General features: G+C 42.0%; 1 protein-coding gene across 1 annotated transcript in view; it reads left to right on the top strand.

The window, feature by feature from the left end:
• Positions 1-10526, top strand: part of pkd2l1 (polycystin 2 like 1, transient receptor potential cation channel) — a 36074-nt gene extending 25548 nt beyond the window's left edge. Inside the window, exons 9-15 of the mRNA XM_033034244.1 lie at positions 620-740; positions 4693-4791; positions 5661-5782; positions 7137-7254; positions 8875-9008; positions 9157-9292; positions 9914-10526. Of these exons, the coding sequence (XP_032890135.1) occupies positions 620-740; positions 4693-4791; positions 5661-5782; positions 7137-7254; positions 8875-9008; positions 9157-9292; positions 9914-9946 (763 nt within the window). The 3' untranslated portion in view covers positions 9947-10526. The remainder of the gene's footprint in view (positions 1-619; positions 741-4692; positions 4792-5660; positions 5783-7136; positions 7255-8874; positions 9009-9156; positions 9293-9913) is intronic.
• Positions 10527-15103: the final 4577 nt, after the last annotated feature.

Here is a 15103-nt window from a genome sequence, read left to right as displayed (position 1 = left end):
TCTATGTTCTCCAGCGATACTGCCTGACCTGCTGAGTTACTCCATGTCAGCACTTTGTGTGCTATGATATTTTCAGCTCTCTTTTTTAATCAAATCCTCAGTATTCCATGAAATCCAAGGTTCCTTGGAATTGTTTTCTTACTGGTCACATTCATTGCAACACTTTGACCCAAACGTGTCACCGTATAGCTTTTAAATGTTCCACTTGTCAGATAAGGAATTACATGCTGCTCCCACTCTATCACCCGGAAGAATGGGAAGTAACTGGGGAACCAAATTTCAGGACCCCAGCCAATATAGAAACATATTGTTTTTCCATCTCAGTTTGGAAATTCAAGAGATGTTGAAGAGCCTAAACTATCAATTGATGACGGTGAGGAAATATTCATGGGACATTGTGGGGTCTATATCCCAGTTGGAATAAGCAGTGCTGTCCACAGACCGGTGGTGAGTGATCTTGGGGCAACTCCAGGAACAGCGTGGGATAGAGTAGTAGAGACATATTTTGGGGATATTGTTGGCTCTGTATTGCCATGGTTTATCCACTCCCCACAGGGAAAACTCAATCAGATACTTATTTGCATTTCTTCATCTAATTCTGCTTTAATTCTTTTAACAGTTTCACTCAGTTTCGAATAATCCTTGGAGACTTCAACTTTGATGAGATAGACAATGCCAACAGAATCTTGGGTCCAATTTATTTTGTCACCTACGTTTTCTTTGTCTTCTTTGTTCTGCTGGTAAGTTGCACCTTGTATTAAATTACATATAAATGATGGAAACGCAAGAAGAGAGATTTGTCAATTTGAAGGTCGTGGTCAAAAATGTCAGAGATAGTCAGAACACCAGAGAATGGATGGATTTTAAGTGACTATGAGTAAGGTAAGGGTCATTATTACGTTGAATTTTAAATATTCCTGCTGAGCTAAAGGGCATCAGGATCAAGGCATCAATGTGGTGCCCCAGGAAAAATTAGAAGATAAATTTGGTTGATTTTATTAGAGGCAACCATATTTCCTTCTGGCATAGAATAGAATAGAATAGAATAGAATAGAATAGAATAGAATAGAATAGAATAGAATGCAATTTATTGTCATTCAAACCTAGGTTTGAACAAAATATAATTTCTACAGTTTTTTACATTACAAAACAATCCAAGACCCACACTTAACACAGTTTACATAAACATCCATCACAGTGAGTCTCCAACATCTCCTCACTGTGATGGAAGGCAAAGTCTTTATCTCATCCCTTTGTTCCTTCTCCCGCGGTTCAGCAGTCCAACTGCAGTATCGAGGCGAACTGGGACTCCGATGTTAAAGCCCCCGGCGGGCGATGGTAAGTCCTGAGGCCGTTTAAGCCACGCCGGGCGATGTTAGGCCCCGGCTCCATGTCCTTAAACCCGCGATTCCAGCGGGAGAAGTCGCCGTTGCGGAGCTCGGAAAAGCGGTCTCCCACCAGGGACCTGCGAGCTCCCGATGTTCCCGTCCACCGGGTCTGCGGCCGGTGCCTCCGAACTCCAAAAGTCGGGTCGCAGCCGCGCGCCACCACAGCTCTTCCCGCTCCGAAGTTGGCCAGCTCCGCGATGTCAGTTCCGCAGGCTCTGCAACTGGAGCCCTCAGGTTAGTCCCGGCCGGAGGTCGCCGCCGGCTCCACGATGTTAGGCCCAACGACATCTGAGACCCAACAGGGAATAGTCGGGTCCTCGCACAGGGAAGAGATTTAAAACGGTTTCCCCCGCAGCCCCCCCACCACCCCCCACATATACACAGCTAAAAAAAACTAAAAAAAAATAACTCAAGACATACATTTAACAAGACAAAAATAATAAAAGACAGACGACTGTAGTCGAGCCGCTGCCGTTAGGCGCCGCCACTAACCCATAAGAGGCCGCCACTAACCCATAGGAGGCCATTCAGCCCATCAAATCCATGCTGGTTCTCAGAGCAATCCAATTAATCACATTCCCTCTTTCTCCCTGTAAACCATTTAGTTTAGTTTTTTTAGTTTAGAGATACAGCGCGGAAACAGGCCCTTCGGCCCAGCGAGTCCGCAACAACCAGCGATATCCAACGTTAACATTATCCTGCACATACACGGGGGACTAGTTTACATTTATACCATGCCAATTAACCTACAAACGTGTACGCCTTTAGAGTGTGGGAGGAAATCAAAGATCTTGGAGAAAACCCACGCAGGTCACAGGGAGAACGTACAAACCCCGTACAGACAGCAACCGTAGTCAAGATCGAACCGGTTCTCCGGCGCTGCAAATGCTGTAAGGCAGCAACTCTACCGCGACTGCTGTACTTTTTCCTATGTACCTGTTCAAATGTCTTTTAAATATTGTAATGGTGCCCACCTCAACCACATATTCTAGAGGTGTGTTCCATATATCCACCACCCACTCTGTAAAAATAACCTACCTCTCAGGTCCTTCTTAGATCTCCCATCTTGAACTGATGCCCTCCTGTTTTAGACTCCCTTAAACTGGGAAAAAGCCTGGGATCATCCATCTTTTCCACACCTTCACCTTTCAGCCTCATTATTTTCAGGGAAAACAATCCCAGCAAATTTAGTCTTTCCATATAACACCAACCAGTCCTGGCAACACCCCTGTGAATACTTTCGGCCCTCTCTCTAATTTAATGCTCACTTAGTTGTCCTAACATCCACCTACAGCAATCAATTAACATTGCAATCAAACATACCTTTGGTATGTGAAACCAGAGCACTGGGGGAAACCCCATGTGGTCACAAGGAAAATGTATAAACTCCACAGCATAAGAGCTCATGGTCAAACCTAGGTCATTGTAGCTGTGAGACAATTGGTGCTAGAGCCAGGAAGGTTTAAAAATGATGCCTTCACTGGAAGGAGATAGTTGGGGTAGGGTGAGCAGTGGAATTAAATGGAGTTAGGTATCTAACAACTGCTCTTTGATCAACTGCAATGTTGAATTACTGGTGGCAAGGCCACCCACTAAACGAATATTCCGTAAACTCGGAGGTGAGGACTCAAGGCAACCCTGAGATGTGATCTTCAGTCGTTTCCAAGGCTTGAGCAGATGCCAGTTGTATATTCTCCTATCTAGCTGAATGCATCAAACCATTCACCCAAACCACTCCCTGTGATAAATTCAAACCACTGATGGAGTTATAGCTGATGAAGAAATACAGATTAACTGGAAAATTGGGCGGAGCAATGGCCAATGGAATTTAATACAGAAAAGTGTGATGTAATGCACTTTGAGCGGGTTACATTCTGGTAATTCATGTAGAATAAATGGCAGGGAGCCTGGGAGTGTTGATGGACAAATAAATGTTGGTGTGCAAGTCCTTAACTCCATGAAAGTGGCAACAAAGATGGGCAGGGTAGATAAAAAAGCATTTGGTAGGTGAGAAAAACAGTTTAAAAGTAAGTTTAAAAACAGAAAAACCTTTTAATGAACTACCAGAGGAGGTAGTTTATCACAGAGAGGGTGATGAAGATCGGGAACAAGCTACCACAAGAGGGCGCTGAGGCAGATACTACTACAATGTTTGAAAGGCATTTGGACATGTACAAGAATATGGAAGGAGTAGAGGGATGTGAGCCTAATGTGGGAAAGTGAGAATAATGTAGACATCGTGGTTGGCAAGGCCAAGTTGCATGGAAAGGGCCTGTTTCTGTGCTGTGCATTTCTTTATGGTAGGAAGGTAGAAAGGTAGGAAATCTAGGTGGAAAATTAACTCAGCGCTTTCACCCATGTGAAAAAAATCAACCTGGTGGAAAAGTATGGCAATTAAATCCTTAGAGGCCTTTCAAAATCAACCAAAGTCAACAGCTGGTTTAATACAGCCAAGCATCTGTAGATCCATGGCCAGCCAAGCTGGGAGGAAACAGCAGGCAGAGGCCACCAGACTTCAGTCATCTTCCGCATGGTTCTACCAAGGTAGCCGATGCTTTAAGTTGTGAAGATGCTTCCTCACAGCGTCAAGAATGAATGACCATGTCAAACCATGAGGTGAAAGATATGGCCTGAAGGTCTTGGCACTTGGAGCAGCAAGAGGACGAGAGCAACTAATCCGGGGCGGCACGGTGGAGCAGCGGTAGAGTTGCTGCCTTACAATGCTTGCAGCGCAAGAGACCCGGGTTCGATCCCGACTACGGGTGCTGTCTGTACGAAGTTTATATGTTCTCCCTGTGATCGCGTGAGTTTTCACAGAGATCTTTGGTTTCCTCCCACACCCCAAATATGTATAGGTTTATAGGTTAATTGGCTTGGTATAAATGTAAATTGTCCCTAGTTGTGTGTAGAATAGTGTTAACGGGTATCGCTGGTCGGTGCTGACCCGGTGGGCCGAAGGGCCTGTTTCCGCACTGCATCTCTAAACTAAACTAAATTAAATTAAGAGATTTCTTGCAAGCATGGATGAGCGATGGATCACTTAGAAGACCACTGATGCTGACAGGTCAGGAGTCAGCCTAGCAAAATGAGAATAGTCCATCAGATGAAGTAATGATGAGAGCCGGGCCATTATCTGTCCACTGCTCAATGCAATGCAAGATAGTCCAGGACCAAATCACAACATTTAATTTTGCTTGTCTCAGGAGCAAAGTAAGAATTTTATAGGTACGCGCAATGGAAGGGGAAGACGTATTCATACTAACTAATTAATTTAATCATTGTACTAACTATTTTTTTCTTTCAGAATATGTTCCTGGCCATTATAAATGATACATACTCAGAGGTGAAAGCAGATCTTTCCAATCAGAAAAGTGAACTTCAAATTACTGACATCATTAAACAGGTTGGTTTTCATATGACAATACCAATGTTTTATGCAATAAAGTAATAAGCAAACCATTAGAGTCAAAGAATTATACAGCTGAAACGTCACCTATTCCTTCTCTCCAGAGATGCTACCCGTCCCACTGAGTGACTCCAGCTTTTTGTGTCTATCTTCTGTTTAAACCAGCATCTGTAGTTCCATCCTACACAGATCATACAGCCCACATACAGTCCCTTCCTACACGAATCATACCACCCTTCGTATGAAAAGGTTGCCCCTCAGATTCTTATTAAATCTTTCTCCTTAAATCTATGTCCTCTGGTTCATGATTATCCTACTCTACTGAAAGATTCTGTGCATCCACCCTATGTATTTCCCTCATGATCTTAGACAGATAAGATCACCTTTCATACTTCTACACTCCATAAGATCACCTTTCATACTTCTACGTTCAAAGGGCTATTCTGCCCAACCACTCACTATAGCTCAGGACCTCAAGTCCTGGCACCATGCTTGGAAATCTTCTCAATACTCTTTCCAGATTAACAATAACTTTTCTAGTGCAGGTTGAACAAAACTGAATATAATACTCCAACTGGTCTCAATGACGCCTTGTACAGCTGTAACATAACATCCCAACGTTGTATTCATTATGCTGACCGATGAAGGCCATTGTGCTGAAAGCCTCCTTGCCACTGTGGCAATATTGTGATGCCAGTGTTCAAAGAATATTACCACTACATGGTGGTTCTCTGTGCTTTTGTGACAACGATTTTTAACTTCTTTGGTGAAATAATGGGTAGAGAAATTTAATATGAGCAAGCATTGTTGTTCATTAACTGTAAGATACTAGATTTATGTATTTTTATACCCTGTTTTAATTTTAGGGCTATAATAGGGCTTTGATGAAAATGAAGCTGAAAAAAGAGCGAATTTCTGACGTGCAGAAAACTCTTCAGAATGGATCCAATAGGCTGGAATTTGAGGTTTTTCGAAACAATCTCAAAGAGTAAGGCTGAAAATATATCTAATTACAGGGCAGGTTTAAAATGGAATTGTTTTTTCAGGAGAATTGGAGAATTATTGATAAAGATATTCCAGAATTCCCAATTTCCATGCATTGCATGTGTGCAAAATTTCATAACATCAAGCTTGTGAATAGAAATTAAATTAAAAATGAAAGTAACAGAAATCTGAAACAGCATCTAAACAATGATGGAAATGCAACAGCCGAGACATTCATGTCTAAAATTATGAGAGGAATAGATCGGGTAGATGCACAGAGTCTCTTGCCCAGAGTAGGTGAATCGAGGGTCAGAGAACATAGGTTTAAGAAGAAGGGGAAAAGATTTCATAGGAATCTGAGGGTTAACTTTTTCACACAAAAGGTGTATGGAATAAGCTGCCAGGGAAGGTACGATTGGGACTATCTCAACATTTAAGAAACTGTTAGACAGGTACATGGATAAGACAGGTTTGGAGGGATATGGACCAAATGCAGGCAGGTGGGACTAGTGTAGCTGGGACATGTTGGTCGGTGTGGGCAAGTAGGGACAAAGTCCACACTTTATCGCTCTATGGCCAATTGAGGATGTTCCCATCTCTCCTAGTTCAGCATTGGCAGAATTCAGTCGTTTAATGTCAGTCTTTGACACCTGACTGAACCAAACTATAGTGAAGGTGCACGTTCACCTGACATTGCTGCTGCAAATTTGGTGTGGATTGGGCTTATGGTGAACAGGGTTCGGGAAGAATTCCTCCCAGTGGATCATGTTGACTTGAAATAGATTTAATTCATCTGTGCATTCAGTGCTGAGATTGCAGCACTTTATTCTCCCTGCTGGCAGAAAGTTCTTGACTATTGAGTCAAGACTATTGGCCCTGGACCCAACATTTGCAGGTCAGAAAAATGGTGAGGGTAATAGGCATACTGCATTGATTTCCTTCACTGTCATTTCATAAAAGGGACAATTTTGCTTTCGTGTATAGGACAGTTAGCAACACTGACCAATGTGGTGGGAATATCATTATTCCACTATCTCCGGGTTTATGGGTTACTGTCATTTACCCTCTTTTGTCTTTGTCAAGTTCTTGCTAGTTCTCCTGGCTCAGGGCAGATGGCTTCTGTGTGGAGGGATACTAACATGATTTGTGCTCTCGAAATGAAACAAGAAAGATGCTGCCCAAGCTGGGTGGTGAAGGTCATGACCTGCAGGCTTCAGCTGGCATGTGGGTGGTGTGATGTTGGGCAGAAAAAACATTGATTTCCCAAAACGCTCTTCCCACTGGGACCTTCCAGTCTTTTGGTCGTTTAGTTACAGGTCGCCCAATGGTTCCATATTCAAGAATCAATTATTTTTCAGCATGGGCCACTCTGATCAAGAGATCACAGATACCTTTGCAAGATTTGACTGTGATGATAATAAGATATTGGATGAAAAAGAGCAGATGAGGATGAGGAGTGAATTGGAAGAAAAGAAGGTAAGGCAATTAGCTCCAAGAACATTAATTCACCAAGAATGATGTGCAACCTTGAGGGTCATTCATTCGTTCATTCATTCATTCATTCATTCATTCATTCATTCATTCATTCATTCATTCATTCATTCATTGCCACTTGCATCAGATTTGTTTGAACTACAGCAGTGAGACTCACAAACTATAAAGAAATGTGATTTCCTATGTATAACTTAATAGGGAAAGTTAAAAAAAATACTTGAATAATTCCAGATATGAGAGATTTAGGTACAAGGATTGGCTGGAAAAGCTGGGTTCATTCTCCTTAAACAGAAAATAAAATTACTGGAGTTCTGCAGGGTTATGACAGGTTTAGTTAGGATAAATAGAATGCTATTTATTGTCATTCAAACCTAGGTTTGAACGAAATATAATTTCTACAGTTTTTTACATTACAAAACAATCCAAGACCCACACTTAACACAGTTTACATAAACATCCATCACAGTGAGTCTCCAACATCTCCTCACTGTGATGGAAGGCAAAGTCTTTATCTCTTCCCTTTGTTCCTTCTCCCGCGGTTCAGTAGTCCAACTGCAGTGTCGAGGCGAACTGGGGCTCCGATGTTAAAGCCCCCGGCGGGCGATGGTAAGTCCTGAGGCCGTTTAAGCCACGCCGGGCGATGTTAGGCCCCGGCTCCATGTCCTTTAAACCCGCGGTTCCAGCGGGAGAAGTCGCCGTTGCGGAGCTCGGAAAAGCGGTCTCCCACCAGGGACCTGCGAGCTCCCGATGTTCCCGTCCACCGGGTCTGCGGCCGGTGCCTCCGAACTCCAAAGTCGGGTCGCAGCTGCACGCCACCACAGCTCTTCCCGCTCCGAAGTTGGCCAGCTCCGCGATTTCAGTTCCGCAGGCTCTGCAACTGGAGCCCTCAGGTTAGTCCCGGCCGGAGGTCACCGCCGGCTCCATGATGTTAGGCCCAACGGCATCCGAGACCCGACAGGGAATAGTCGGGTACCCGCACAGGGAAGAGATTTAAAACGGTTTCCCCCACAGCACCCCCACCACCCCCCACATATACACAGCTAAAAAAAAATAATAAAAACTAACTCAAGACATACATTTAACAAGACAAAAATAAAAAAAGACAGACGACTGTAGTCGAGCCGCTGCCGTTACGCGCCGCCACTCCCAGCGTATAAATGAGGGTAGGTGGGGACGAGCTGTTCCAATAGCAGATAGTTTGAGGTCAGGAAATAGATCTAGAATTATCGGCAATAAATGAGGACGCAATGAGGTGAACCTTATACGCAGAGATTGGTGCTGATCTGTGAGGGTAGTGGAATCAATCAGGGTTTCCCATAGGGTCTCATTGGTGACCCTCGTACTATCCTTGATGTTTCCTGTACCCCTAGCCAAGAGCACGGCCTCTGTTGGGAATTAAGATGAAGAATAAATGCTGGCTTTGCCAGTGATGCCCAGATCTTGAAAAATGAAATGTTAAAAGAAGCAAAATGTGAATGGTTTCCTGACTGCATATTATTTGGAGAGTAACATTTCTGATGACTGTGCATTCAGCTATTACTGGATTAAACTAACATTCTGTTGATCGTTGATTACTTTAATATCTATTTTTCTTTTTCATAGGTTGCTCTGAATGCTGAGATAGAGAACTTGGGAAAGAACGAGGATAAATCAACAGTTTTCAACCAGTCTGCTGAAAATGTAAAGAATGGCAGTAAAAAAACAAACGGCAGTGTGACAAATGAGGAGTTCCAAATGTACGTATCCAGGGGTGACGTGGTAGATGCGAAAAATAAAATGAAGTGAACCTTTATATTAAAATCTATGTGTGATGTTAGTCAAGTATTTTCTCAATGGCAGCAGCATTTCATGAAGTATTGATAATATAATATGATGTTATTTCAGAATGGAGCGCCGAGTTGTCCAGATGGAACGTTCAATCAGCAACATCATATTTAAAATTCAGGCAATCGCTGATAAACTTGAGATAATAGAAAAAAACAGAGACGAGGTGGGAAAGTTTGTACAGAATGTTAAAGAGGTAAATCTGACCTTTCACTTTATCTTCCTTCATAAAATGTTCTCTGGTAAATGGTGAGAAAGAAAGACAGGGGTTTATTTTAAAATATTGAGTTGGTCTTAAACTCAAAGCTAGCAAGGCGAAACACAAACGCTGCACTGTTTGTCCTGTCGTTAGTGGAGCTCCATTGGTGCACAAGGTAGCATTTCTAACATGATTTACAAATGTATCCAGCCTGCAGTTTTGTTCCTCATTCCAATTAGTTTGTCTGATAATTCAATGTGGTCTCGTTGGAGCATTCGTCATTCCAGCCCGATGCATGCAGAGTAGAAACCTGCAAAGAAACAGAGACAAACCCAGCCATTTGCTGGTATCGTTAATTAAGTTTCTACTTTGTGGTTTATACTGCTTCAACTGCTCGAGGAAGAAAACGTGAGGGAGATGAGTGGGGTTGGGTTAATAAAAGAAGGCTTGTGTTCTTGGTGGAGTTCTTCAGAATATGGCATTACACTGCAGAAGCCTCAACAATAATTGGGAATTTGTGTTCATATGAATAACGTATATTGCAGAGAATTATTTACTTTCAAATGCATGTCATCGATTTGACTGCTCATGAATTAACCCTCAAATTGCTTTTTCAAGGATGAAAAAAATGGTCCGGTTGAGAAACTGTAACATTCGGGAAAAGAGAAGCAGTAAAACCAGGATTCTGACCTGGCTCCACACTGAAATCATTAAGAAGAATTCCCTTGGTCACAGCCCGATTTGCCTTGGCCAGCCCATGTCGACTTAATCTCAAATAATAAGCAGCAACCTTGTGCTAACACTCAAATATTGGAGTTTCAGTTGGGTTCTTGTAACAATGTGTGATACAGGTGGTAGATGTCTTCAAATTAGTCGTTTTTTCATTATTTTATTTCCCGTTACTTATCATTTATCTCAGAACAATCTCAGAAAAGACTGCAAAATGCAATTGATTTTAAAATGTTGGCATATATTCATGTAATTGGGAAAATGTTCCAATTACATAAACATATGCTAACATCTAGATATACCTATACTCAGTTAGTTCATGTTCATGAGTTCATATGAGAGAATTAGGCCATTCAGCCCATCAAGTCTCTTCCACTATTCAATCGTGGCTGATCTATCTTTCCCTCACAACCCCATACTCCTTCCTTTCCCCCATAACACTTGACCCCCTTACTAATCAAGAATTTGCCTAAAAAATACCCAAAGACTTGATCTCCATGACTGTCTGTGGCAATGAATTCCACAAAGTCACCACCCTTTGGCTAAAGATATTCATCCTCATCTCCTTTCTAAAGGTACGTCCTATCATTTACCGGCTGTGCCATCTGTACCTGGACTCTCCACAGAGTAGAAACATCCTCTCCACTTCCACTCTATCCAAGCCTTTCATTATTCGGTAAATTTCAATGAGATATCCCCTCATCCTTCCAGACTCCAGTGAGTAACAGCCCAGAGCCATCAAACACTTATCATTCCCAATCATCCCCAGGATCATTTTCATAAACCTGCTCTGGACCATCTCCAACGCCAGCACATCCCTCCTCAGATATGGGGCTTAAAACTGCTCATAATACTCCTAATGCTTTTTTATTTCAGTTCTCTTGAAATGAATGCCAACGTTGCATTTGCCTTCCTTACTACCAATTCAACCTGCAAATTAACTTTTCATGAATCCTGCACCAGCACCAACAAGTGTACCAGCACTTGCATCCTCGATTTCTGAATCCTCCCCATTTAGAAAATAGTTTATGCCTTTATTCTTACTAGCAAAGTCCATGACCACACACATTGCTACACTGTATTCGATCTGCCACTTCTTTGCTCACTCTCCCAACCTGTCCAAGTCCTTCTGCAAGCACTCTGCTTCCACTACACCACCTGCCCCTCCAGCCATTTTTGTATCATTAACAAACTTGGACACAAAGCCATTAATTCTATCATCCAAATCATGGTTGATGGGAAAGTAGTGGACCCTACACTGACCCTACACTACCACTAGTCACTGCCAGTCAACCAGAGAAATCCTCCTTCATTCCCACTCTTTGCCTTTGGCCATTCAGCTGACCTTCTATCCATGCTAGTGTATTCCTCTAATACCATGGACTATCATAGTATTTAGCAGCCTCATGTGCCGCACCTTATCAAAGGCCTTCTGACAATCCAAGTAAACAACTTCCACTGATTCTTTTGTCCATCCTGTTATTTATTTCCTCAAAGGATTTCCCACAGATTAGTCAGGCAAGATCTCCAATTCACAAAACCATGCTGACTATAGCCTATTTTATCGTGTGCATCTAAATACTCGGAAGGTTCATCCTTAATAATGGACTTTAACATTTTACCAACTACTGATGTCAGGCTAACTGGCCTATTATTAGCATTCCAATTATACATGGAGGAAGACAGATTCATATTGGCCATTTCTCCTTCCTTTAGACCAAGAGGCCTTTTCTGTTGGGTGCCACTGATATATACCATTATAATTTCACTGAGAGCCTGCAATTTAAACCAGTGTTAGGCAAGCTGATTATTAAAAGGAATATCAGGTTCAGTCCCAAAATGTGTTCAACCAGCTTGGCCTCACCAACGTAACACAAGACATCGTTTCCCCTGCTCTGAATGTTAACTCCAAACTTTGACTTTACGTGGATAGATCTTGCTATACACAAGCTGCCACTACACATACAGGTTGCTTGGATCACAAAATCCCTCTGTTTATCGTAGTGTCTACAAAGCAGAAACCAATAACCTTGTGTTTTGTTTGTTCTAACTGAAAATGAGCCTATCTTCATATGTTGATGCTTCTTCCTGACATGTTACCCAAACTCAGAAAATATTCTGCCTGAACATTCAGACCCGGTTTCGATCCTGACTACGGGTGCTGTCTGTACGGAGTCTGTACGTTCTCCCTGTGACCTGCCTGGGTTTTCTCCGAGATCTTCGGTTTCCTCCCACACACCAAAGACGTACAACCCAACTGACATAAGTGGCTTGGTATAAATGTAAAATTGTCCCTAGTGTGTGTAGGGTAGTGTTAATGTGCGGGGATCGCTGGTCGGTGCGGACTCGGTGGGCCGAAGGGCCTGTTTCCGTGCATTATCTCCAAACTAAACTAAACATCTTAGTAAATCTTCCAGAAATTCCTCTGCATGGTCTCTCATTCCAATACCAAAACAACAAATCACGTGAGCACTCTGTCTTTTACAGAATGGTATAAATAGGCAAGTGGTGGTGAGACTGAGCCCATGCAGAAATGCAGATGGAATATGGCAAACAACTCAGCCCTGTTACCCATACTTCTTTACACAAAATCAAACATTCCACTTTCTGGGAAGGAAAGTGGTTACATGCCCATAACTGGCACTGGAGCCTGCTTTAATTTATGTAAAAGAGTGTAACCCCCCCCCCCCACACACACACAAAGACTGTGTCCTTACTGTAGCCTCAGTGATGGGTTGAACCTCTCCTTCAACAATTCAGGAGAAAGAGTAGAGTTGAAGAATTAAACAAATCTTTCACAGCACAGTAAAATGTCATTCAGCCCATTTTGGCCATACCCTAAAAAATGTTTATCCCATTTCCCAGCTTTCTTTGCCCTGCAGTTGTTTCCACTTCTTGTACTCACCCAGTGGAATTTTAAATATGATTAGGGATCCCACATCCACTCCCAAAAATTTCAGCCAAAAATAATGTTTATATAACTCTATAAACCTTCTTGTACTTACCTGAGATCAGTTGCTATCTGTTTGCAGTTGAATGCCTTTGCCTCTACACCTTACAATGCTCCAAGTCACCAGCAAACTTGGATGTATAGCTTTTCATCCTCTCACCCTGAGTGTTTATAAATGTGAGTAGTGGCTGTCTTCAAACAGGGATCCAGGTTATCTGAGTATTAGTTCATTATTCTCACTCACTGCCCAGCCCTCTTCTAGCAGGTAGCAGGTAACAAAATCATTGATTTGTCTTCAGTTTCATGAGATACTGCTTCAGCTGGCGATCAAATGCTAATTAAAAATATGAGTTTTAGCCTATATGAGTTGATCCATGTTGACAACGTTCAGCCACCTCTTCAAACAGCTCAGTCAGGTCATGGACTAAAATGATTTTCTAACCACAGACATTTGGCTAAGAGGACTATAATCTCCTGTCTTCTGGCAACCATCTTTATAAATGTGACATAGATTGTTGATTTACTCCTGCACACATTGATTGTTCAACCATAGTGTCTAAATTGTGTGTGTTAATCCCTCTATCCAAAGTCCTAATCTGTGCAGGCCTCTGTGGTGGGAGTGTTCTCCCAACTAAGAACATTCTGAGCTAACCCCAAATTGGCAAAACTCTTATACATCGGCGAGACCAAACGTAGACTGGGCGATCGTTTCGCTGAACACCTTCGCTCAGTCTGCCTGGACCTACTTGATCTCCCAGTTGCCAAACACTTTAATTCTCCTTCCCATTCCCACACTGACCTTTTTGTTCTAGGCCTCCTCCATTGTCTGAGTGAGGCCAAATGCAAATTGGAGGAACAGCATCTCATATTTCGCTTGGGCAGCTTACAGCCCAGTGGTATGAATATTGATTTCTCTAACTTCAAGTAACACTTGCATCCCCTCTCTCTCCATCCATCCCCCACCCAATTTGTACCAGCTTCCAAGTCATCTTGTTGAGTCTCATTGTATATACTCGTTTTCACCTAGCACAATGGTCTGTATACTTTATCATCGTCACTTTTTGGCATATCTTTCATTCATTTGTTCTACATCTCTCTACATTGCTGTCTATATATCTTGTTTCCCTTTCCCCTGACTCTCAGTCTGAAGAAGGGTCTTGACCCGAAACATCACCTATTTCTTTTCTTGAAAAATGCTGCCTGACCCGGTGAGTTTTGTGTCTATCTTTGGCAAAATTGAAAACTATTATCAGCATTCGGTCCCTGTGATAAACCCAGTGTTTTTCATAGGTGTTCAAAAGTGTTCCTGCTGTAGCTGTTGATTCACATTGTGGATTGAAGTTCGAATCCAAGATTTGAGATTGACACCAAGGAGCTATCTCTTGGCATTATAAATTGGCTCCCTCTAGCCAATACAACCGAAAGAGATTAGTAGATCAATTTTATTAATTGACGTTAATGTGGCTTCGGTGGCATAATGAGCTACTTCATTTTCCTATATAATAATGAGAGGTATAATAATAATTGGTTATGAAACCTTTTATGACTTCCTTTGGATGTGAAAAGTGTTATGTGAAGATAATTAGTGCAAGCAATTTCTCACATATTTTTCTAACATGTCTTTTGCTAACAAATCTGAATGTTGCTGTTGAAATCATGGCCTTAATGCTCATTTAATGTCTGCATTAGATTGTAACATTTACGCGTGGCGCTTTTAAAATTCAGAGGGCAAATCCAGTAACACAAGTGCTAAATTTAACTATTTAAATAGGAAAGTATTATTACAAGTGATGGAAATTAAGGTATAATTGTTCACATAATACTTTGCAGAATGTATGTGTTTTTTTCATGTAAATTGGACCTGTTCAATGCAATGTAAACACATAGATAGAAGGATATGGCTTCTCCGTAGCTGGCCTTCCATGACAATGTTTCAGTGGAAGATAATGGAAAGAATATTGTGAGTAGGTTGCAACAATTGAATGTACTATTTCTCACATAAAACAGACAAGAGTTGGAAATATAAATGTCGTTCATGTCTCATTTAAAGGCCAGTTGATGCCATTTTAAAGCCACTCATTCAAAGTTCAGGACTGGCGTTCTAGTAAGAAGAGATAAGGATGGCAAAG

The sequence above is a fragment of the Amblyraja radiata genome, chromosome 15, assembly GCF_010909765.2.
Source record: "Amblyraja radiata isolate CabotCenter1 chromosome 15, sAmbRad1.1.pri, whole genome shotgun sequence".
In the NCBI taxonomy this organism is placed as follows: domain Eukaryota; kingdom Metazoa; phylum Chordata; class Chondrichthyes; order Rajiformes; family Rajidae; genus Amblyraja; species Amblyraja radiata.
Note: the sequence above shows the minus strand (reverse complement) of the source record. Positions and strands in the feature narration are given on the sequence as shown.